Consider the following 23,264-nt stretch of genomic DNA (forward strand, 5'->3'; position numbering starts at 1 on the left):
CATTTCAAATAATAATTTTGAAACAAAATATTTTGTTCTATCAAAACTGTCAAATTGTTCTCGATGTTTTCAAATTAAAAAAAATATTTAATATTTTGACTTTTCTTCCTTCTTGGGGATAAAAACAAATGTCACAATTTTTAGCATGCTCTCAACCAATACTTTAACAGATTTCAAGAAAAGTTTAACGTTATTGTGCTTTAAATTTGGTTTAATTTTTCTAAATATCTTAGTATTTCACATTCCAATGGACTAGGAAATCTCTTTTATGGAAATACAGCTGGCTGCTCTGTACTGGTGTCACTTCTTTAAATGGTTTTACAGAGTGGATTGATCAGTTAAAATTTCTGACAATTACATCAATATAAATGTAGTTTCTGTCTCAATGAGATCTTTTAGGGCAAGTTTTAACCTTTAATACCACAGGCACGAATTTATGATTATCTGGAATTGAAACATTTCTACCAGATTTGATGACTCTTCTAACGACTAGCTAGACATTCTGCCACATTTTCCGTGTGTCTTTGTTTGTTTAGAGGCTCAACTTGAGAATATATCCCAAGGCAATCAGAAGATTGAGATAACTGTGCAAGGATTTTACCTCCAACTCAGTTTACCACAGTAGGAGTCTGTATAAATTCATGCTACTAATTGCTATGATCGGTACCAAAAATCTATTCTCATTTTGTTGTCTATTATTCAACTCAATTCTTTAAATCTGTTGAAGGAAGCTTGGACCTGCACACATTCGGTAACACTTTAATACCTATTGGTAATTAACACTCCTCAGACCTGGATAAATGAGGGTGAGACTTCTCCCAAGAAAATATTACCACAGAAATCTCAAATCATGGCGGACAGAGGTCTGTTTTATTCAGTACTCTTATTTTATTAATAATAAACACCAAGGCTATTAATAATAATCCTATAATATCCATACTAATATTAGAACTGAATGGTCTACTAAAAAAGAAAAAAACCACACTATTTGGAGCCCTGATTCAAAACATCAAAATGAATTTGTAAATCCGGCTAAAGTTTTTAAATCTGTAGTCCTGTGTAAAACCTACAGAATGGTTTAGATATTTTTTGGGTTAATCAAAACTTTATATAGGTATAAGCTCAGAGATATACACACGGTACCTTTATTTTGGCAGGCCATCCATTGTATGGGTCCTTTGTCATAATTATGTTGACCAACAGAAAATGTGAATACACGTACCTAAGCAAATTGAAAAGAAGATACACATCATTTTTCTCCATGTCATCAATCAGATGCCAATTTCAGTGCTACTTGGATGTCTAATTCATTTAAACAGTGTGATAACATTCTAAAATTCTAGCATTGCATCCCAAACCTTACAATAGCTGCATTGAGGTATGTTATATCTACACCTTGATATATATGATATTTAAATAGTATAAAGACTAGTGGGAAGAACACTCATCCATACTCTCAGTACTCTGAGTCCAATAGACAAGGTTACTATTTACAAGACATCTAAATACACTTGTTTTGGGGTGTGAATTATCATTTTTGAGCATTTTATTAAATTACCTCATGTAATCATTTTGAGTACTGTGTTGTCCCCAGGGAGATGTAGCGTGCATATTTTAGGCAGCAGAAATCAGTGCAATGCAAAATAAGATTTTCCAAGATATTACAGAATTTTGATGAGGACCTTTACTCTGAAAGTGAAACTTGCAAATAATACACAGAGTAAAGTCTAATTAGACCCAGACCTGCAAAATTCCCACTTACTTCAACGGGAGTTCCATGTGTAAGGACCTGTTCAATTAAGCTCTTAAAAACTCCTCACTAAAACATACTCTTTTGAGGATACAATTTTGTCTCGTTTCATAGGTACCGCCCCACTGACTTCTATATCTGTGTACTTGAGAGCAAAATTCGCTACAGAGATGGTCAAAAATTTTCTATCCATTTCTTTCTAAACAGAAAAACCCTATGCTGTTCATAAGACTGAAACCCTGGATTAGCAGATAAATCTGTTGTGCAATTATCTGCAGACTTTGTGACTGGTAATTCAGGCCAAGGCAGTAGTGCGGTGTGATCTCTGTAGCAGTTCTATAAGGAATTTGGAATGAAACCCCTTGACAATGAACAGAAGAGAAATATATTTGATCTACTGCTCCTCAGGGCTTGTCTTCACTACTGAAGTCAGTCGACCTAAGTTATGCTACTCCAGCTACTTGAGTAAGGTAGCTGGAGTCGACGTAGCTTAGGTCGACTTACCGCAGTCTTCACTGTGCTGCGTCGACAGGAGATGCTCTCCAGTCAACTTACCTTACTCTTCTCGGAGAGGTGGAGTTCTGGGGTTGACCAGAGAGTGCTCTGCCATCGATTTAGCGGGTCTTCACTAGACTCACTAAATCAACACCCGCTGCATTGATTGCAGCAGCGTCGATCTCCCTGGTAGTGAAGACAAGCCCTCAGATACTTCCTGGGGATCAATAGTAGTAAAGAACAACAATTAAAGCAACTGGGCATTTGTTAATTACAGTTTGACTTGGCAAACTGCTGGGGCATTAGAAAAATCATTCTCAGAATTTTCCTTTATCTATTGATTCATCCAGAACCAAGGAAAATAGTCACCTGAAAAGACGAGTTAGCAAGTCGAAGTAGAGGAGTAAGAATCAAAAATCTATACAAGATCCTGCCACCCTTGCTCATGCTGACTTACAATGGGACTACTCACAGCTTAAGGTACTACTAAAAACCAAGACTGGCCCTTAAAGTAGAAAACTAGAGACACATACTATGTTCAGCATTAAGAGACCAGTCAGGAGTACCCTCCAAATTTTATTAAATGGAACAATCCTATTTTCAGGCAACTGAGTATACAGGTGTGTTGTACAGAGTTGCATACCTTGTTTTATCATATTTGAATCAGCTGTTAGTAATAATCAGCTAATTCTCAGTTTCGCAAACTCTGATGACATTAATTAATTAATTATTTTATTTAGCTGTGCATAGTGCTTTACTTTCTAGCATGTGGGAAGACAGGTCCTTGCCTCAAAAAGTTTATAATCTACATTAGATGAAGGACACAAGATTAAAAAAAAACAACAAAAAAAAACCTCCTAGTCATAGTGGGGATATCAAGGACAGAAGAAAGACAATGGAGAGAAAGAAGGACAATTGTTGTTATAGGGAGAATGTGGTTTTCCAAGAATCAAAGTAATTTATTTTGTTTTGGATTTCCCTCCAATTGGACAGGTGCATGAAAGTCAAGGTAAAATGAAGGGTTCTGGCTGCTACAGATATTAGAGATTTCAGACACTCTAGAAGCTGTTATAAAGGCAGAGGTTAAGAGCCATTATTAAATGCAATAAAAGCAATGCTTTGGTTACAGATGTTAGGTTTTATCTATGTTTTTTTTCTCCAGTGTGCTACTGAAGTAAAGTAAAGCAAGAAATAATTATGTGCTTCCTCTAGTACATCATGTACTGTAAGTATAATACAAAAGAAATGGGTTGATGTGGGTTATTCGAAAAAGTAGTTATATAACAACTGGAACATATTCAAATGCACTTTTAGTATAATAAACAAACAGGGCAAATTCTTTATTCACAGTTGATTTCAATGTGGCTGTATGGTTTGATGAGATCAAACTTTTGCTCAGTAGGTTTGCTTGCCTTAGTGTAGGTAGAAAACATCTACTCATACCGGACACAGACCAAAGACCATGGAAGTCAGTAGGAGTCATTCCACAGACTTCAACAGACTTTGTATCAGGCCTGTGTCACTGAGGACAAAGAACCAAAGATGTAAGCCTATATAGTGTTATAGACCAAAAGATGGCAAATTAAAGGGGAAATCAAGATCAGCGGGGTAAAGCAGGTCCCAGGAAATTACTTTTCACTATTTAATGCGAACAAACAGACAGTGAGCTGTAGCTCACGAAAGCTTATGCTCAAATAAATTTGTTAGTCTCTAAGGTGCCACAAGTATTCCTTTTCTTTTTGCGAATACAGACTAACATGGCTGCTACTCTGAAATGGACATCTTGTTCACTTTAATTTCTGTTTATGGTTGTAGTTCTTCTATTGAAAGAAGGGAACAAATACACTAATTAAAATGGCCCACCTTGATTATCACTACAAAAGGTTGTTTTTTTTTTTTCTCTCCTGCTGGTAATAACTCACCTTAAGTGATCACTCTCTTTACAGTGTGTATGGTAACACCCATTGTTTCATGTTCCCTGTGTTTATAAATCTCCCCAATGTTTTTTCCATTGAATGCATCCGATGAAGTGAGTTGTAGCTCACGAAAGCTTATGATCAAATAAATGTTAGTCTCTAAGGTGCCACAAGAACCAAAGATGTAAGCCTATATAGTGTTATAGACCAAAAGATGGCAAATTAAAGGGGAAATCAAGATCAGCGGGGTAAAGCAGGTCCCAGGAAATTACTTTTCACTATTTAATGCGAACAAACAGACAGTGAGCTGTAGCTCACGAAAGCTTATGCTCAAATAAATTTGTTAGTCTCTAAGGTGCCACAAGTATTCCTTTTCTTTTTGCGAATACAGACTAACACGGCTGCTACTCTGAAACGACTAATTAAACCCACTTTTCTAAATATAAATCTTAAGGCTGCTTTTTTTTCCATGCCATGATGCACAAGCCAGAAATGCTATACCCTTTTTAGGCTGCCCCAGTTAAAATTCTGAACACATCTTTCCTTATTATTGCTTTATTCTGTGGGTATGCTTCATAACACATAAAACAGTGGATTATTGTGAAAAGGAATATGAAGTATGTTTTGATTTTGTTATGAACCAGATTTTGTTATGTCTTTCATTAAATCTCTATTTAGGTCAGTTAGGCTGCCATAGGGTGTTTATTGATAATTTTCTTCCCAAGTACTGTCTTAATTCATCATTGGGGCCCGATTCAGCAAAGTACTTAAGCATACGCCTAAGTTTAAGTGTGCAGGTAGCCCCATTGAAGTCAATGGAAGTACACATGTGCTTAATGTAAGGCACATGTTTAAGTGCACTGAGGATTTAAAGCTGCTCTTCTTCCAATTTCTTCAAAATGAGCTGTTCCTACTTGTCCTTCTCAGCCTTCCATATATTTTTGCAATCAATACCTATCTCTAACTCCTCACACTCACCCCAATTTAACTTCAAACTGCAACACTGGCTGACAAATTAATTTACAATCTCATCTAGAACAGAACAACGGTTTAGTTGGAGATATCTTTAAAACTCCGTTCACAACAAAGGACCAGATTCTCAGCTGATCTAAATTGCTGTCACTCCGAAGCATACATTAACACGGCTGTTACTCTGAAACCTGTCATTTTACGTGTTGCGAGGCTCCAGCGGATCATTGCTGATTTACACCTGCTCAGGATTAAGCCCTAAATTATTCTGTTACCTGTTCAGACAATTTCATTCCAATCGCACTGGAAACACTGATCTAAGAACAACTTATTTTCTACCTATATAATATTTCAGTTCCCACTGAAAACTCAGAACAAAATTAGAGCCATTAAAGACACTAACATCTGGATATTGAGGCAAACGATCTCTGTCGTGTAACTGGGGCCTGATACAATGCCAGTCTTTCCAGTGGCTTCAATAGGCTTTGGATCAGACCCTTGAGAATACTTCATTTGTGCCTAGACTTTTGTTTTAAATAAGACATAACTGGGTAAATTGACTGTTTTTTCCCCAAGATAACAATGGGGAAATAAAATAAAATAAAAATTACTCCTGAACTTCCCTGCAAGTGAGGTAATTTTATATCAGTTTTACAGATGGGAAACCTGAAACACAGAGAGAATATCTGGCTTGCTTGGTATTGCACAGATAGTAAATGAAATCAGCATTAGTGTGGAGATAGCATCTGAAAACTGAGAAGAAAGATACCATGGAGATTTTTACACATACACACACACACACAAACATGATTCACTTTGATGAGTATACTGAATCAGAATTAGTTATATATATTAAAATAAAGCATTAAAATGCTAGTCTTGAATAAATCTTATGTACAGAAAGTGGCTGGAAGGCTAACATACTAACTTCACTGAAGTGCACAATAAAGTGTAGACTTTATGGACGGTAAATTAACATCAGATTCTGATACTCTTAATTTCAGTGAGACTATGGCGGAGTAAGGAACTACTCAACATGTGTAAAGGTATCAAAATCAGGCTCTTAAAGTCTCACAGAGTGTGGTCTTAGTTGCACCAGTTAGCACTTCCTACTGTCAAATCCACAGAGCAGTATGGGCAGAATGACACTGTGTTTGATGATGATTATTAATTGTAATTTATATTACAGTAGCACTAAGAGGTTCTGATTGACATCAGGGCCTCATGGTCCTTGATACTCCACATACACATGGCAAGAGACAGTCCCTGGCCTGAAAAGCTTTTAGCCTAAACAGGCAAAGGACATGAGAGAGATAATAATCATCCCCGTGTCACAGGTGGGGAGCTGAGCGGAATAGAAATTAAGTAACTTGTTCAAGAGCACACAGTGAGTTTGTAACACAGCCAAGAATTGAAAAGACTTCCGAGTCCCAGCTCGGGTGACCAGATGTCCCAATTTTATAGGGACAGTCCTGATATTTGGGGCTTTGTCTTATATAGGCACCTATTCCCCCCCCCTCCGCCACACACACACACTCTGTCCCGATTTTTCACACTTGCTCTCTGGTCACCCTAGTCCCAGCCCAGTGCTTTGACCACAAGATTATTATGAAAGGATGCTGCTTGGGGCTCAGCTCAGAAAAATTCAAGACAGCTTTCCAATTATAAGTCCTGATCATTAATTTCCTCTGGCTTGTTTCAGAATCTCAAAGCTTCTAAACAGTCAAATTATATTAATTAAGGTTTTTATCAGTAAAGAACAAAAATATTTTAATACATCCCTATTCAGTGAAGAGAAAATTGGCACAGGACCACTCAAATGTTTCTGGTCAAGAGGCAATAAGAGAGAATGCTACTACAATATTCATTGAAATGTGAAGGGGTTAATATTTGAAGTCTTCCACTTTATGCTAATTCACACATATCCCTAAACTATGTCTTCACTGACAAAATCCTTCAAGTGACTTCCACTTCTAACCTCTAGGTGAAAAACTGTTTTTGTCTGTCTTTATCCTTCTGGACATTTTTTAAAAAAATCTGCATTCAATAGGAGATATTTTATACTGCAAAGGCAGAAAATACCATTAAATTGTGACCTGAGGAGCAATCTCTATATTAATAATCCTTTACAAGTTTCAATAATACAGTTCCATATCTTATTGCTGCCACCTTGTGGAACAACTGGGGAACTAACATGAGCATACAGCTACTCATTTTTGAACCTGTCAATGGAAAGTGCATGACGTCTCTCTCTGTTTTGAAGTTGGTAGTCCTTTCGTGCCACTTTTTATTAATTAATTATTAATTATTATTATTATTATTTCAGAAGGGTACATAAGGAGGACAGCTTTTCTTATCAACTGAATCTTTACTGTTATTAGCATGCCACTGGATTTCTAAACATAAAAAAGCCGTCCCACCAAAGCCTTAGATGCTCTGTTTTCAGTCCTTCCACTTGTTGGAATGTTTCACAATATTATTTATAAGCTCAGCCATGTCCAGATCAAATGAAACCGGAAAAACTGAACATAGAAAAAATTGATGATGGTACTAAAAAGTGATATTCTCATATTCTATTATTAATCAAAGTAGTTTGTAATAAAGGTGGCAGTGAGCAGTCTCAGTGGTTGGTCAGGGCATCAACCTACACATCTGATCTATTTGAAGACATCCACTAAAATATATCACATTAATATAATGGTTTATGATTTTATCTTGCCGTGTTTCCACAAATTCCCCTTGCCATTTTTATGTGTGCCTTAATAAAGCTGGGCAAAATTTTTCAACCCAAACTTTTTTCAGTGAAACAGAGAGATTTGGCAACACAAAGTTTTTGCACATTTGTGTTAATTTAGCTGAATTTGTTCTGGTAAAAAAGATATTGATTCTTTGATTCAAAATGATTTCTCATTTGATATTTATTTTAATTTTATTTTAAAAACATTTAAAAATGCTCAAAATCAAAATGAAATGTTTCATGTAACCCAAAATGAAGTTTGTTTAAAAAACAAATGTTTCGATTCACCGAAAAATTTCAAAATTACTTTTTTCTGAACTGAAAAATCCATTATTAGCCTTGGCTATATGTGTGACAATTATTATTAAAGGACAAAATTCCCAGTTGATATAAATCAATATACCTCCACTGACTTCAATGGCGTTACACTGATATGAACAAGCTGAGGATCTAGCCCTTGATATCCTCACTCAGTTTGGACTCCACCCCAGATAAGGCCGAACTGCTGCTGAAGATAAATTAACAAATCTAGATTTGGCTCATTGATAATAACAATGTAATAAAATAGTATTGATAATAAGCACACCATGTCCTCTGTACGCCAGTCTCTCCTTGTATTTGATCCTTCAATCAGCTGGATTTGTCACCTCAAACATTTCCAACTGCAGGTCTAAAAAGAGGCTTATTTGATCAGGATTCACTGGAGAATCAAACTGAACAACAACATGGGATAGCAGGGGTAGTCAATTATTTTTTGTCAAGGTCCAAATGTCTTGGTCAAGGTATAGTCAAAGTTCAATCTCCAGAGAAAATACCTTAAAACCCCCAACAATAATGATAATAATAAGTTCTTAAAAAGATTTTGGGGTCCATTCAAAAGCATCAGTGGTACGGATTTGTCCTGCGATCTTGTCTACCCTGGGATAGGGGCAGGGTAAAAATTCTGTGTACAATAGTAGGAATGGGAATTCCCAATGATGTACTGGAGGGGATTCTTGAGGGCTCTTGAGACACTCACATTATAATTCTTCCACCAAAACTATAGGTTGGGATGATTTCCCTTCCTCTGAGGGAATATGGTCTCAGCACCATATTTAACCCATCCTACCGGCCAACCACACAGTGGCAGTGATGGAATGACACAGCATTAAACAAGCACTCTCGAGCTGCCCATATGTTTCCTAAAGTGGAGTCTGAGCACTCCTCAGGACAGGATGGTCTTGTGGATAAGAAACTGAACTCAGAAGACCAATTCAATCCCTGGTTTTGCCATTACTCTCTAAATACAGCTAAACTGTCTCACTCAGAGATAACTTACACCTGGATCTCTCAATATTTTGGAAGCGTAAAGTATTGGCCTGTAGATGGGATCAGATTTCAGAAGCTGCTCGTATCTTCCCTACAAACCCACCCTTATGTTCCCATCCCCACTTCAAATTACAGAAGCAAAACAGGTTTCAGAGGAACAGCCGTGTTAGTCTGTATTCGCAAAAAGAAAAGGAGTACTTGTGGCACCTTAGAGACTAACCAATTTATTTGAGCATGAGCTTTCGTGAGCCACAGCTCATATGAGCTCATGCTCAAATAGAGAAGCAAAACACTATTCTGTATTATCAGTATGTTTATCCAGGAACAATGCACAGACATTTTAAAAGTTAACTAATCTAATTTTGTTTACCCAAGGCCTCTTTCCTTGGTTATAATTATGATAAAACATTTATTTGTTTAAAGTGGAAAACAAATTAACAGAGTCCCCATGTCCCTCTCCTCTATATGAGCGCATGCTCTTTGATACTCGGGTTTGATCACAAACTAAAGGGTTTTTTTTTTTTTTTGGGAGCTCCTTGTTATAAAGCGGGTGGGAATTCATAAAATTACTGAAAAAGTAGATGAATTTTTACATCCTCTGTTTTACTTTCTTCTCAGTGCAGCTGCTTATAACCATACTCAAGTAAAGCTTTCTCTACATCTAGATGGAGATCTCCCCATAGACTAAGAAAAGGGGCCACCATCCATGGCAATTCTGGAATAAATTCTGGAATTCTGGGACGATCTTATGAAATGTTTTGATAGACTAGAATTTGATGACAATGATATTGGAAGTTCGCCAGCTTAGTTAAGGTGATTTTCGCTGTTCATACTACAACAGTAAGACTTTCCCCATTTTTTGACCTCATCAACCCTAGGGAAGAAACATTATCTATAAGACTGTCATTTTACACGGCTGAGGACAGTAGGATAATTTTAATATCCCATTGAATATTATTATTTTCTTGCTTGCTTCCATTGTGGTCCTTCTCCAGCTATTGCGGATAGATTTATTTATGAATGCCAATAGACTGCTCTCTGGAAATACCATACTGTTCTCTTTTGTATCGTTATTCTTTCAGCTTTCCACTCCCATTACTCTGGTTCTCTCGGCATGAAATGTTTGATTGCAATTAAATGTTTAAAATGCCAAAGGGTTGCATTAGAATCAGAGGGGGAAAAGGCCATAGGAAATTCTCATTTCCCAGCAGAGCCTATTTACAGGAAATCTTTGCCTCTGCAATTATCAGTTACACAAAGTTCAAGTCTAATTTCACAATGATCAACTCTCCAAAGATTAATGAAAATGTGACTCTGAGGAAAGGAAAAGCAGTGAGGGAAATTTAAAAGTAAATGCTTTGGTGATGTGGGCAAATGATTAAGATCCCACTAAATAGGCAAAAATCACATTTAAAGCTTCTTTTCTTGCTGGTACCATATTGCCCAGGGATTGCAAAGGTTTCAGAACAGCATCCCATAGGTGAGGGTTCAGAATGAAATTGCAGCCTGAAGTTTGAATGTCCTTCCTTTGTTAGTTTAAATGAAACCCTCTCCATTTTCTTTATAGTATGTGGGATTAATGACAAAGCTCAATTGTTCCATTCACACACACACAACAGTATTTCTTGCAACACCTCTACTCTTTTTTCCTCTCATTATCTAACATCCAACTAAGCTGATATTACACCCCAACCCACCAACCCCCGGTTCCCAATCTAGTTCCCAGCATACTTCATTCTTGTCTCCTTTTATTGACCTCAATGTGCTTTTACTTTCATTCCCTTAAGATGTGGCCCCAGGTGGTTGGCACTCTCTTTAATGGGTTTTCTTTTACAGAGCCCTGATATGAATCCAAGTGCTCAATTAACATGGAAAATCCAGATTACCAGCACATCTGCAGTTTCTGGTAGAGTTTTGAAAATGGACACTTTGGGAGGGGGATTGGGCAGTGGGGTTTGTATTACATTACCTGAAGTGCTTTGCTTTTCCTTCCTATGTTCTATATGAAAAACTTATGAACTTTAATAGTATTTCAATGTCATCATTTTCTAGTTAGGATTTTTCATTAGTATAAAAAGAGAAAATGAAAGTAAGTACTGTATATCACAGAAGTCTCAAACATGTTTTTTGAGATTGTGCTGAGCACAAATTGACTCTGTCTTCACTTACAGTTAAAACATTTCCAGTCTTGATACAAGTACATCCACTGCTCCTACCCACTGTCCGCAGTTGGTATATTTCCTAGTGTATCTGAAGGATCGAGTTATAAATTCACACATGTAGTATGGAATGCTCTTTGCAATTTAAAATAAAGATAATACTATGCAGGCTAGCTAAACTTGCTTGTAAAACTGAATTTAGCCGTATGAAGTGGAAATCCATCAACTTCATGAAAAAACTCGTGAAGGCAATTCACATCTTTTCATGTATTTATACCTGCTCCTGTATTTTCCACTCCATGCATCTGACGAAGTGGGTTCTAGCCCACGAAAGCTTATGCCCAACTAAATTCATTAGTCTCTAAGGTGCCATAAGGACTCCTCATTGTTTTTGCTGATACAGACAAACATGGCTACCACTCTGAAACCTGTATTTTATTTGTCTGGAATAGGTCAAAGGACAGGAAAACTGCATCCAGAATCTCAAGATTCCTTCTATACATCCACTACAAGAACAGTTAAAGTTGTGGTATCACCATTACAGATTCAGAAATTTAGACCTCATCTGTAGTAGGAATGGTTTAGGATAATAAAATGAATCTTGCCACGGAACTCATGGGGACCATGTAATTCTCACTGTGAGGTCCTTTCCATCCTAAATGATGAATATTTTCAATTACTTTAAGAAAAAAATCTATCTATCTATCTATCTCTTTTCATTTTCTGATAAAGAAGAAATTATACCTGATCCTGCAATCAAAACTCCAATTAACTTAATTATAAGTATTGCCTGAGGCCCAAATCCTGCAAATACTTTTGGACATGCTCAACTTTACAAGCATGAAAGCTAAGGATCAGTGCCTGATTAACGACAGCAGGGTAGGGATCTATATTTAAATCACATCTTAGCTGACAAAACATAAATCTTGTTTCAACATGATATGATGTGAAGTAGCAGAGGTTTTTTCCATCCCTCCAGTGATTCAGGGTTTTCTAATGAAAAAGCTGAAAATCCTGTTCAATCTTAACTACCAATAGATTATAGCTGATAACATCTCATTTAGCTCAGCTTTGAACTTTAATGGAAGAATTGTGTCTGCTCCTTTTTCAAGCAGTAATTAATGAGGACATTTACGATGGTTCCATCTATTTTATTTAAAAAATTACAATAAATATTTTGCAGAGTCTTAGATTGCAACACAAATAACTGTGTTTTTTTTTAATTTTTGCAAATATGCTTTTCACAAAACAGGGGACATACTCTGGGAAAATTGTGTTTGTTAACAAAATGCAGCACTGATATGAAGCCAGAAGCATCACCAGCAAAGATGCAATTGCCACAAACACAGCAGTTAGCAAGCACAATATTTTGTTGTTTGCTGACGCTTAAAGGAACCTTTAAAAATAAAAAATGTAATTTTTGATAAAAGGTGTTTTCAGCACATATTCCAGATTAATTCTTTGTTCTATGTGGTAAAATTCATGTCTGTGCAGGGAACCAGTGCAAGGACCATGAGCCACACACATCTCACTTAAGCCCTTGAAATAGGCTTAAAAACGTGGATATATAATATTATGTAAATTTAGATACAAGGCTAATGTGAATATGAATTCAAGTAAAATAATTAACTTCAAAATGCTGAACAGAGAATTAGACATAATGGAGATACAGTGGGCCAGATCCAGAAGTAGCCCTATTGGTTTCACAGAGCTCTCTGATGATATATACCAGCTGAGGATATGGACCAGAAACTCCACATACATGTCCGTCCTTTCCAATTAATGCCAGCATTCTGTAGCTGATGCTAACCTTCATGAACAACAGATTTTCAGTTCATTCTAGTGGATTATTATTTGTTATATGCAGTGTTGTTGAAGCCATGTCGGTCCCTATATATTAGAGACACAAGATGGGTGAGGTAATGTATTTTATTGGACACTTGTCTCCCTCACTAACAGAAGTTGGTCCAATAAACAGATATTCCTCACCCACCTTGTCTCTCTATTATTTGTTAAACATAGAATGAAATCCTAGCTCCACTGAATTCAATGGGAATTTTGCCACTGATTTCAATGGGGTCAGGATTTCACTCATACAGCACACACGGAGTTTATAACACTAAATTTGATATGCAACTTGACCTTTCCTGCCATGTCTCCATTTCTTCTACAGACTTCTTTAAAAAGAAGATTTCAGCAGCGCATAGCACCTACTGATGACTCACTAACATTAGTCTGCAGTGCAGGCAGCATTTCATCTTGTGAATATTGAATATTATAAAATGTCCTCATGCATTCTACTCTCATGGATTGTGCTTTACTAACTGCTGGTGAAAGGTTGTCATGGGTCAAACCTTAAATTATTTTCCTGATCAGTGGTTTGTAGCATTACTGCCAATATATTCCCTATTACTGAGTGGTTTTCTAATTTACTTTTAATTAGGACTTTGCCTAAAAACCTTGCAAGTGTGTCATCTGAATTGCATGTCTCTTATCTTTCCTTGTTCTATTACCCAAAACTATTCACATAATTTAGGATGATAACCTGGCTCTACCAAAGTCAATGGCAAATACCATTTCAATGGAACCAGAATTTCATCCTTAGAATTTTTATCACTTTCTAAAGTATTACTTTGTTTTTTTAAAATCAGGTAGCCATCTATCTACGTTACCCATTCTACATGCAAATTGGGTAGTCATCCATACACATGCTACCATCTGTGCTTGTAATTAATTATGGATGCAAAAATGAACACCGAGTTGAGACCTTTTTAATCCTGTGTCTTTCTATGGCAATTGTTTCCATTCTTTTTTTTTTTTTAATGTTGAGGTAAACAAGTTTTTGCTTTTCAATACATAATCATCAAAATGTTTTAGGAGCCTCTTTTATTTTAGCATTTTACTCTCTTGTATAAGTTTCTCATTCTTCCCTTTGCTTTTCTTAACGTTTTGCATCATTTTAATATCATTCTACGGCTTTTCCTTATGCTCCCCATTCAATCACATTAATGAGTGAAGAATTTATTTGTCTTGTTTTCTGATTTTTTTTATCATCCTTACTTTCTTTGACCTCATCTACTTACAATACCACAGTTTAGTTCAGGTATAAGTTTGCACTCTTCACATGTTTTGATTTAGGTTAGGTTCCCTCCATCGTGTTGCTTCCTGTGATCAAGCATTTTACAGTAAAAGCCTTCGGAATTATTTTTTATTAATGATAATGATCCTTATTCTCAACTATATTTCTTACAGGAGATAATGTTCTTGAATCAACCACGTGCTCTCCTTCTCCTCAAAAACAACTCTTCCTAAACCCTTCCAAACAACCTAGGTCAGTGGTTTACAACCTTTTTTCATTTGTGAACCCCTAAAAATTTTCAAATGGAGTTGCAGACCCCTTTGGAAAACTTGGACATAGTCTGCAGACCCCCAAAGATCTGCTAACCAGAGTCTGAAAACTATTAATCTAGGTTACTCAATTATTTAAGCCTTATTTTTTGCCTCCACCAGACTAAATTTAAGCCCCTGATGCACCGACTCTTATTGAACCTCTTATTTCCTTCCTCATGCTTCCTGAATATATAAATACGAACTTCATATTATCTGAATGGAATTTAACTCTGTTTCCTGATATTTTCCATTTTTACTTTATATTTAAACCTTTTATTATGTCACCTGTTTATCATACTACATATACCCCTCTTGTTTCACTGCCTGTTTGTTCTAGCTGTTCTTTCCTTCCCATGCTTATCACAGAGCCTCCCATATTCTCTTATCCCCTTTGGCTCTACTATGAAGTCCCCCACATGTTTCTATCTGGTCTCTCACCAGAACATTGGCAGCCCTTCAATTCAAATATATCCCATCCCACCTCCATTGATTCCATCTGTTCCAAAAAGTGACTTCATGCCCAACACCTGCATATCAGTTATTCTGACATGCATTTTTGTGCTTAAATTCCCTTCCCAAAGTCTTATTATTTCTGAACAATTGCAGTTGCAGTCATGTACTTCAGCTTGCTTTTTCATACCAGATCCTGTTGTACCTGGTTTTATCCAGTGTCCTCCTCAGTGGACTGAAATGAAAAACTCTATAGCTATTACCAGAAGCATTTCTACCAATGGTATAAATTCTCTTTTTTTGACATCCAAGAGTTGGTCAGTAATAAAAAACTTAGGACCATGATTATATATATTATGAATATTTTAAAGAAAAACATCTCCTTATCAGCATTATTACCACTTAAGTATTTTTTTTCTTAAGCCCAGTTCTGCTTCCCTTTACATAGAGAATTGCTGCTTCACTTCTTTAAGTCCTTCCATTCTGCTTGCTTTCTCACTCTAGGCTTTTAAGTGAAATGGAGGACTCAGCGGTATTCAAAAATTTCTCTGAATTTTTAGCCTTTTCTCTTTTGGACAACCTCTCTTGGCCATAATGTCTGAGGACTTTTTAACCTTCCCTGTCCCCAAACTACACTGACTGGATCTGACCATGATGGCTTCTTCGTTACACACGCATGAAACATCTTTCTCTTGAATGTAAGTGGATAGTCTTTTAGATGTCGTTATTCAAGCAATATGACATTTTGCATCGCTAGCAAATCGTAGGTTCATATTATTTGAATGTAAATGAAGACCGTAGAAACACAAGAGAAATATAATGGGACTTAATGTGATGATAGGATAGACAATCAATACTCCAGCACTGTCCCCATACGATGCCTTCACAAAACTTAGAGCTAGATGGAGGCTATAATTTTCAAAAGCATCCAAATCCTATTTTTAAAAAGAATGATGTAGGCCTTTAGGAAACTACATTTCACTGAGTCCTACTGACTTTCAGGCTCCTAAAAGCCTAAGACACTTTTGAAAATGGGACTTAGACTACTAAAAATGTAAATGCTTTTGAAAATTTTACCCCAAATAACTCACTCAATTAAAATAAACCGTACATAGGTATTCACTAGATTGATTTGAAAATGAAAGCCTAGTTTTCTGCAGTTCCTAAAGTTTCATACACCAATGGCTGCAAAGGACACCTGGAACAAAAATAAAATGGAACCACAGATTAGGAGAGAACATAATCAAACACAGAGCTGACTCTAAACACAAATGTACAAGAACTTGCAGTTGTGAGAAAAATGACACAGAACCTACCTTAACACCACTAACCATAGCGGTTCTGTTCTAAGGAGCAGTATGTTTGTTTAAATAAATGAAATATAATCTGACTTTCTTAATTTCATTCCAACACAGACACAATGTCATTAAATTGTTTCCTATCCTCACAGCCTTGATTAATAAATTTACACCATCTACAGCATCAGCCTGATTGCAATACTGTGACTTACTCAGTATTAATATTGTAATCTGGACTGCAACATTCACAAAAATAAAAGCATCAAATAGCCTTGTCTGTGCCAAATGGAAGAAAAAAAACTATGCCATTTGGGTTTTATGTAACAGATACAAATGATCCAAAAATGACTGAAAATATTACTTTTCAACAAAATTATATTAAAACCTTTATTAGCCATCTGTGGTTCACAACATCACTATGCTGATTTTATCTAGCACAGCAGATAACACTGCACATGAGAAAAATGTCACATGATATTCTAGATAAGTTTACATTGGTAATGAAATAGCTGCCTAAAAAAAAAAGACACTGGCAAATATTGTGCCCTGTAGCTCCATGCATGGATGAGACCCACTGTGAGCAGATCTTCCTTATTCTACACAGTCTGGGCGCTCAGCTCGGCATTATCTGCCTCCCACTTGGATTCTGCATTGGTCTGTCCCAGCAATCTGGGATCCACATGGCAGAAAGTGGGGTAGATTGTGCAGGCCAAAGGGAGGCATGGACAAGGAAGAGCTGGGGGACATATCCTCCTTCTTCTAACCTCACAGAAATTAGTCAGAAGCATTGATAGAGTATGGCGTTCTTCTTTCACTAGAGCCCTATGTGATCTGTGGGGCAGTCACACTTTGGGAGTGGCCCTGTCAGAATGGTTCCAATGGCAACATGTTGCCAAGGAGCCAGGCAGGTGAGGTGCAAATGTAGAGCCCCCAGGCCTCTGCAGAGAGGATCCCGGCTTCCCAGGGTTCTGCAGGCACCAGTTTTGAGGACAGACCCCATGGCCTTTTCCACGAGAGGACTCTGCTACCTAATGGAATCTCTGTAATGGGAATCTCTGTAAAAAGATCCTCATTGAGATCCCCTACTTTTGATATGTTTGTGCCATGGGAGAGGATGATCTGGGCCAGTGCTAGGTAATTAGGGCCCAAAATTTAGCTCTGTAAGAAAAACGTGTACAGAATTATAAACATAAATATTTTATTTTTTGTTTGGATTTACACACTCTGGACCCTGAACATTTTAGCTTTGTGCTAGTGGATCACGGGCAGGTTATTTTTGATTAATGGAGCACTGCAGGGTGGAGGCCTATTTGTGTGGAATGTTTAATTCAATAACTGGCTGCATTTAATCTATGTCATGAACCCAGATGCTATGACACTGGGTACACAACAAATCATTAATTAAATAAATGGTGCTCGAGAATCAGGTAGAGAATAGATATTTTCTCTTACCACTATTGTATTACTGCAGTGACAAGCTGACCCTCAAACTAGAGGAGTTTTTACCGATGTTCCACTTAAAAAGGTACAAACAATTAAATTGCAGAATTTCTGAGTGGCATCCCAACTTTTCTCCAAGTCCTTGCTAGCTCTCCCAGCTGTGAATGTCCCTGCACTGATAATAATTAAAAATAAAATCTGGGAGAGAACCTTGCTGAAGTAGAAGTCATTAGAGAAAGAAAAAAGTCTCAGTCTTAAATAAACTGAATCAATTTTATAGATAACATGCAAATGATAAGAAATTAACAGTGAGGGACAATTTTTGAACAGGCTTGTCCTAAGCATTAAGCAGGGCTGATGTTCATTTTCATCCATTTCAATAACATTTACATGGGCCTTATTCTCTCTCCCTATCTCTTCAAAATAAAGGAAAAGCTGTAGTCATCTCAAAAATCTTGTTACCTTTTAAGCAGAGCTTCATGACCTTTGATACTTGGTCCTACATTTCTGAGCATTTCTCAGCTTCAGTGGTTTGAGAAGGGCACAAGGTTGAGAGGACAGCCTCTGGGTTTTGATGGAACTCAGTAGGGCACTTTTGATTAAAAGAATTCACAGTACCTAAAACAACCTTGAAAAAACTAAGACGGTAGGCAAGTCTTATTAGAAAATGTTGAAGAGTTAAAAACATTAGAAAGGTAACCTCTCTAAAACAAGTAATACTAGATTTGGTTTGTAAGTGGCGCTGACCTTGTAAACGGAGTGCTTAACTCAAGAGGACTCTGAAAGAAACATCCAAAAAGGGGATATTATACTATGGTAAATCCCCAAGAAGAGGCAGCACGGGGGTGGGGTGTCCATGGCTGGAGGGGCACTGGGGAAGCTCACCCAATGCTAGAGGTGGCCATGCCCAAGTGGGATTCCGCTGAGCTGGGCTGGGGAGGGGGGAGGGGGGCAGGGAGTCTGTCTGTGCTGGTGCCCCTGAGGCTGCTGCTGTACTGAACAAGGGTTCAGGCTCTTCAGTACTCGTCTTAAAGAGACAGTGCACTGACACACTCAGGGACACAGTCACACACACACTCCCACCAACACTCGCTCGCTCTCTCTTGCTACTTCCTGTCGAAATGCACAATGCACATATATTCTCTGTGATTTTATTCTTTCAAAGTTCAGTAAGGATTACAGTATTTTTATATTGGTTTTTTGACTAGTCTGTGCATTTCATACTTCTATTTCCCTCTTATGCTTAAATTTAATTCTTTGAGTATTGAGTTCTAAAATGCCTAAGCTGTCCTGGCTGGATTAAGTATCATTATTACTTTTATCACCATATTGTGCTTTGTCATTAATTATTTAAAATGGTACAATCAAAAAATAGTAATCTTCTAGAATGTAAATTTAGCTTGTACTCACTTTAGCAGTGCCAGATTAAAAAAAAAAAGCTAAACACATAACTTTAGATACTGTGCAGATGAAGCTCGCTTAGTTTCAAATTGTATTATTAATTATATCTGTAAAATGACTTCAAATTTGTACAAAAATAAATGTGGTTCCAAGTCTGATACTAATAGTAACGATGGAGTCAAATGTTAGTGAGTCACATACATGACTGTGATCAATAAACATAATTGCCAAAATAATTAGAAAAATAAATTCCCATTATTAATAAAAGAGAAGAAATATCTTAACCACATATGTTAAAATGAAGTAAATATGTTTTTAGTGGCATGAAAAACAATTGACTAAGATAGAGTAGATCATGACAGTAACCCAGAATGTGTATGTTACAGAAAGTAAGCAGATTTTATTTATTTTTAACTCTACTAAAGATAGTGTAGAAAGTATCAAAGTTGTGTTTCTGGGATCTGCGTTAAAGCTCCAAAACTGATCTCTCACAATTTGGGATTGGGAATATCTTGCTGTATTATCTCCTGATTGTTCTACATTTACATATACATTTAAAATATGGTTTTACCTGGTGTGTCTGTGTGTATATATATATATATATATATATATATATATATATATACACACATGTGTTTTCTTTCTTTACATAGGAAATAGATACAGTGCTTCCCTCAACTAATTTCTAAGTAATTAGCTGCAAAAAAAGTTGCCTCTTACTTAAAACCATCTGAAATCGCACCCCGGCTTCCTCCCTGCCGAGGCCCCAGCCCCAGCGGGCAGCTCCCTGCCCTGTGCCTGCTGCACAGACTTCGGTGTTCAAACTGGCTGGGGCTCAGGAGCCCCACAGCCCCAGCGGGCCTCCCCCTTTCCACCCACTGCCTCCTCCAGCTGCTGCTAAGGATGGAGGACAGAGCAGAAGGTGTCCAGGTAACATCGCCTACCGCACTTGTATTCAGTTAACCTGCTCCAGCACTGAGGCCCCCTGCTCCAGAACGACGGTGGTTTGAATTGTTGTGCTCTGGCTCCGAGTCTCCAACTCTTCCAAGTAGCCTACTTTGCTGCTTGCAAATGGCTAATTTTAATACATAATCTCCGATTTAAAGTAATTAGCTACTAGTATTATTTAACGAGTAATTTTCCCCCAGAAGTTTGAATATTGTTATTAGTAGTAGTATTAGTTTATTTACTTATTTATTGACTTAGGTTTTTTTTCCTATTCATTTTCTGTGAATAAATGCTGGACCAGTGAGCTGCCACACATGAAGTTTAAAACTGATTTGTCCGTATATATTTTTATTCTCCTTTTGAGGACAACATAGATAAAATACATGTTTAAGTACATATTGGGCCTGCCCACAAGATGTATAGCGCAGCCCCTGCAATTTTCTATCTAGCCCATCTCTGCCCCACCATCAGGACAAGGCTGGAGCCGCCCCTGTCCCCAAGCGATCCCTTCAAATTGCTCCCTCGGTAGTAGTCTATTTAAGGGATGGATCCTCTAAGCCAGTGCTTCTCAAGCTATCTGACTTAGGGGACAGGCAATTTTTTTCCCCAATGTGCGCGCAGACCGGCAGCCAATGGCTTGCGGACCGGCAGCGGTCCACGGACCACTACTTTGAGTAGCACTGCTCTAAGCTGTTCCGTGATGGTAGGCTCCTGTGCGGAGCCCCACTAAAGCCAATGGGGACACCCCCATGCACAGTATCTTGGACAATCAGAGCTTTGGAAAGTATATTATATTTGTTGATCATAATCAATACGAATCAGAAGTTCGAAATTCTAGAAAATTGATAAGGGAAGCGAAGGGACACAAGAAGAAATCTATGGCAAGCAGTATTAAGGACAATAAGGAGTTGTAAAATATATTAGGAACAATGGTATTGATACATTACTAGATGGAAATGGTAGAATTATCAATAATAATGCAGAAAAGGCAGAAGCATTCAGTAAATATTTTTGTTCTCTATTGGGGGAAAAAACAAATGATATAATCTCATCATACAGTAATGATAACTCTCTTTCCATTCCACAAGTATCTCAGGAGGATGCAAAACAGATGATAAGAATGTTAGACATTTTTAAATCAGCATGCCTAGATAACTTGCATCCAAGAGATTTAAAAAAGCTGGCAGAGGAGCTCATTGGACATTAATGTTGATTTGCAATAAATCTTGAAGCACTGGAAAGTTCTAGAAGACTGGAAGAAAGCTCATGTTGTGCCAATTTTTTAAAAGGGTAACTGGGATGAGCCAGGTAATTATAGGCCTGTCAGCATGACATCAATCCCAGGCAAGATAATGGAGTGGCTGATATGGGATTCGATTAATAAAGAATTGAAGCAGGGTGTTGGGGCAGCTGCCAGCACTGGCTGACAAAAGGTTAATAGCAGCCCTTGAAGTGGCTGTGCAGAATCCAGCCAATCAGAGGAAGCTTAGAAGCAGCCAATCAAGGCCAGGCTGGGCCTTATGAGAAGGGCGGCAGGGCAGAGAGTAGCTCAGTCTCTCCTGGGATCTTGAGGGAGAAGGTCTGGCTGCCTGTAGAGAGAAGAACCTAGGACACAGCAGTGCTGGTCAGGGGAACAAGTGGAGCTTCAACCTAGCTGGCTCCCAGACTGTGGCCTTGATACAGGGGCTGAGTAGGTCCTGGGCTATGGGGAAATGGCCCAGGGAAAGCAGGTAATGGCAGAGGGGGAGGCAGTGAGCAGCTGCCAGCTATAGGGTCTCTGGATTGGGGCCTGTCATAAATATAAAGGGAAGGGTAAACCCCTTTGAAATCCCTCCTGGCCAAGGGAAAGCTCCTCTCACCTGTAAAGGGTTAAGAAGCTAAAGGTAACCTCGCTGGCACCTGACCAAAATGACCAATGAGGAGACAAGATACTTTCAAAAGCTGGGAGGAGGGAGAGAAACAAAGGGTCTGTGTCTGTCTGTATGCTGGGTCTTTGCTGGGGATAGACCAGGAATGGAGTCTTAGAACTTTTAGTAAGTAATCTAGCTAGGTATGTGTTAGATTATGATTTCTTTAAATGGCTGAGAAAAGAATTGTGCTGAATAGAATAACTATTTGTCTGTGTATCTTTTTTGTAACTTAAGGTTTTGCCTAGAGGGGTTCTCTATGTTTTTGAATCTAATTACCCTGTAAGATATCTACCATCCTGATTTTACAGGGGGGATTTCTTTATTTCTATTTACTTCTATTTTTTATTAAAAGTCTTCTTGTAAAAAACTGAATGCTTTTTCATTGTTCTCAGATCCAAGGGTTCGGGTCTGTGGTCACCTATGCAAATTGGTGAGGCTTTTTATCCAACATTTCCCAGGAAAGGGGGAGGGGGTGCAAGTGTTGGGAGGATTGTTCATTGTTCTTAAGATCCAAGGGTCTGGGTCTGTAGTCACCTAGGCAAATTGGTGAGGCTTTTTACCAAACCTTGTCCAGGAAGTGGGGTGCAAGGTTTTGGGAAGTATTTTGGGGGGGAAAGACGCGTCCAAACAGCTCTTCCCCAGTAACCAGTATTAGTTTGGTGGTGGTAGCGGCCAGTCCAAGGACAACGGGTGTAATATTTTGTACCTTGGGGAAGTTTTGACCTAAGCTGGTAAAGATAAGCTTAGGAGGTTTTTCATGCAGGTCCCCACATCTGTACCCTATAGTTCAGAGTGGGGGAGGAACCTTGACAGGGCCCAGAGTAGCAGGCGGGCCTGGGCCACCCCCGCTCTGCCCCACTGACAACCAAAGGAAGTGGCCAGCCAAAGGGCTGGTGGAGAAGCAGCAACGGAGAGTGAGACACCACAAGAGGAGGGTGCCCTGCTGACGGACAGAGCTAATTCCTGGAGCAACCAGCAGTAGGCGCCATGGTGGTGAGCACAACCCATTACACACTGTAATGTAATTAATGCAAATCAACATGTGTTTATGGAAAATAGATCCTAACTTTATCTATTTTTGATGAGTTTACAT

At 38.0% G+C, this 23,264-nt stretch overlaps 1 protein-coding gene across 3 annotated transcripts in view; it reads right to left on the bottom strand.

Moving 5' to 3' along the window:
- CACNA2D1 (calcium voltage-gated channel auxiliary subunit alpha2delta 1) overlaps positions 1 to 23,264 on the bottom strand; it is a 690,472-nt gene that overhangs the window by 89,238 nt on the left and 577,970 nt on the right. For all 3 annotated transcript variants that reach the window (XM_048836497.2, XM_048836498.2, XM_048836499.2), the window contains exon 13: positions 1,144 to 1,222. In XM_048836497.2, the coding sequence (XP_048692454.1) occupies positions 1,144 to 1,222 (79 nt within the window). The remainder of the gene's footprint in view (positions 1 to 1,143; positions 1,223 to 23,264) is intronic.

This window comes from Caretta caretta, chromosome 1 (assembly GCF_965140235.1).
Source record: "Caretta caretta isolate rCarCar2 chromosome 1, rCarCar1.hap1, whole genome shotgun sequence".
NCBI classification, from domain to species: domain Eukaryota; kingdom Metazoa; phylum Chordata; order Testudines; family Cheloniidae; genus Caretta; species Caretta caretta.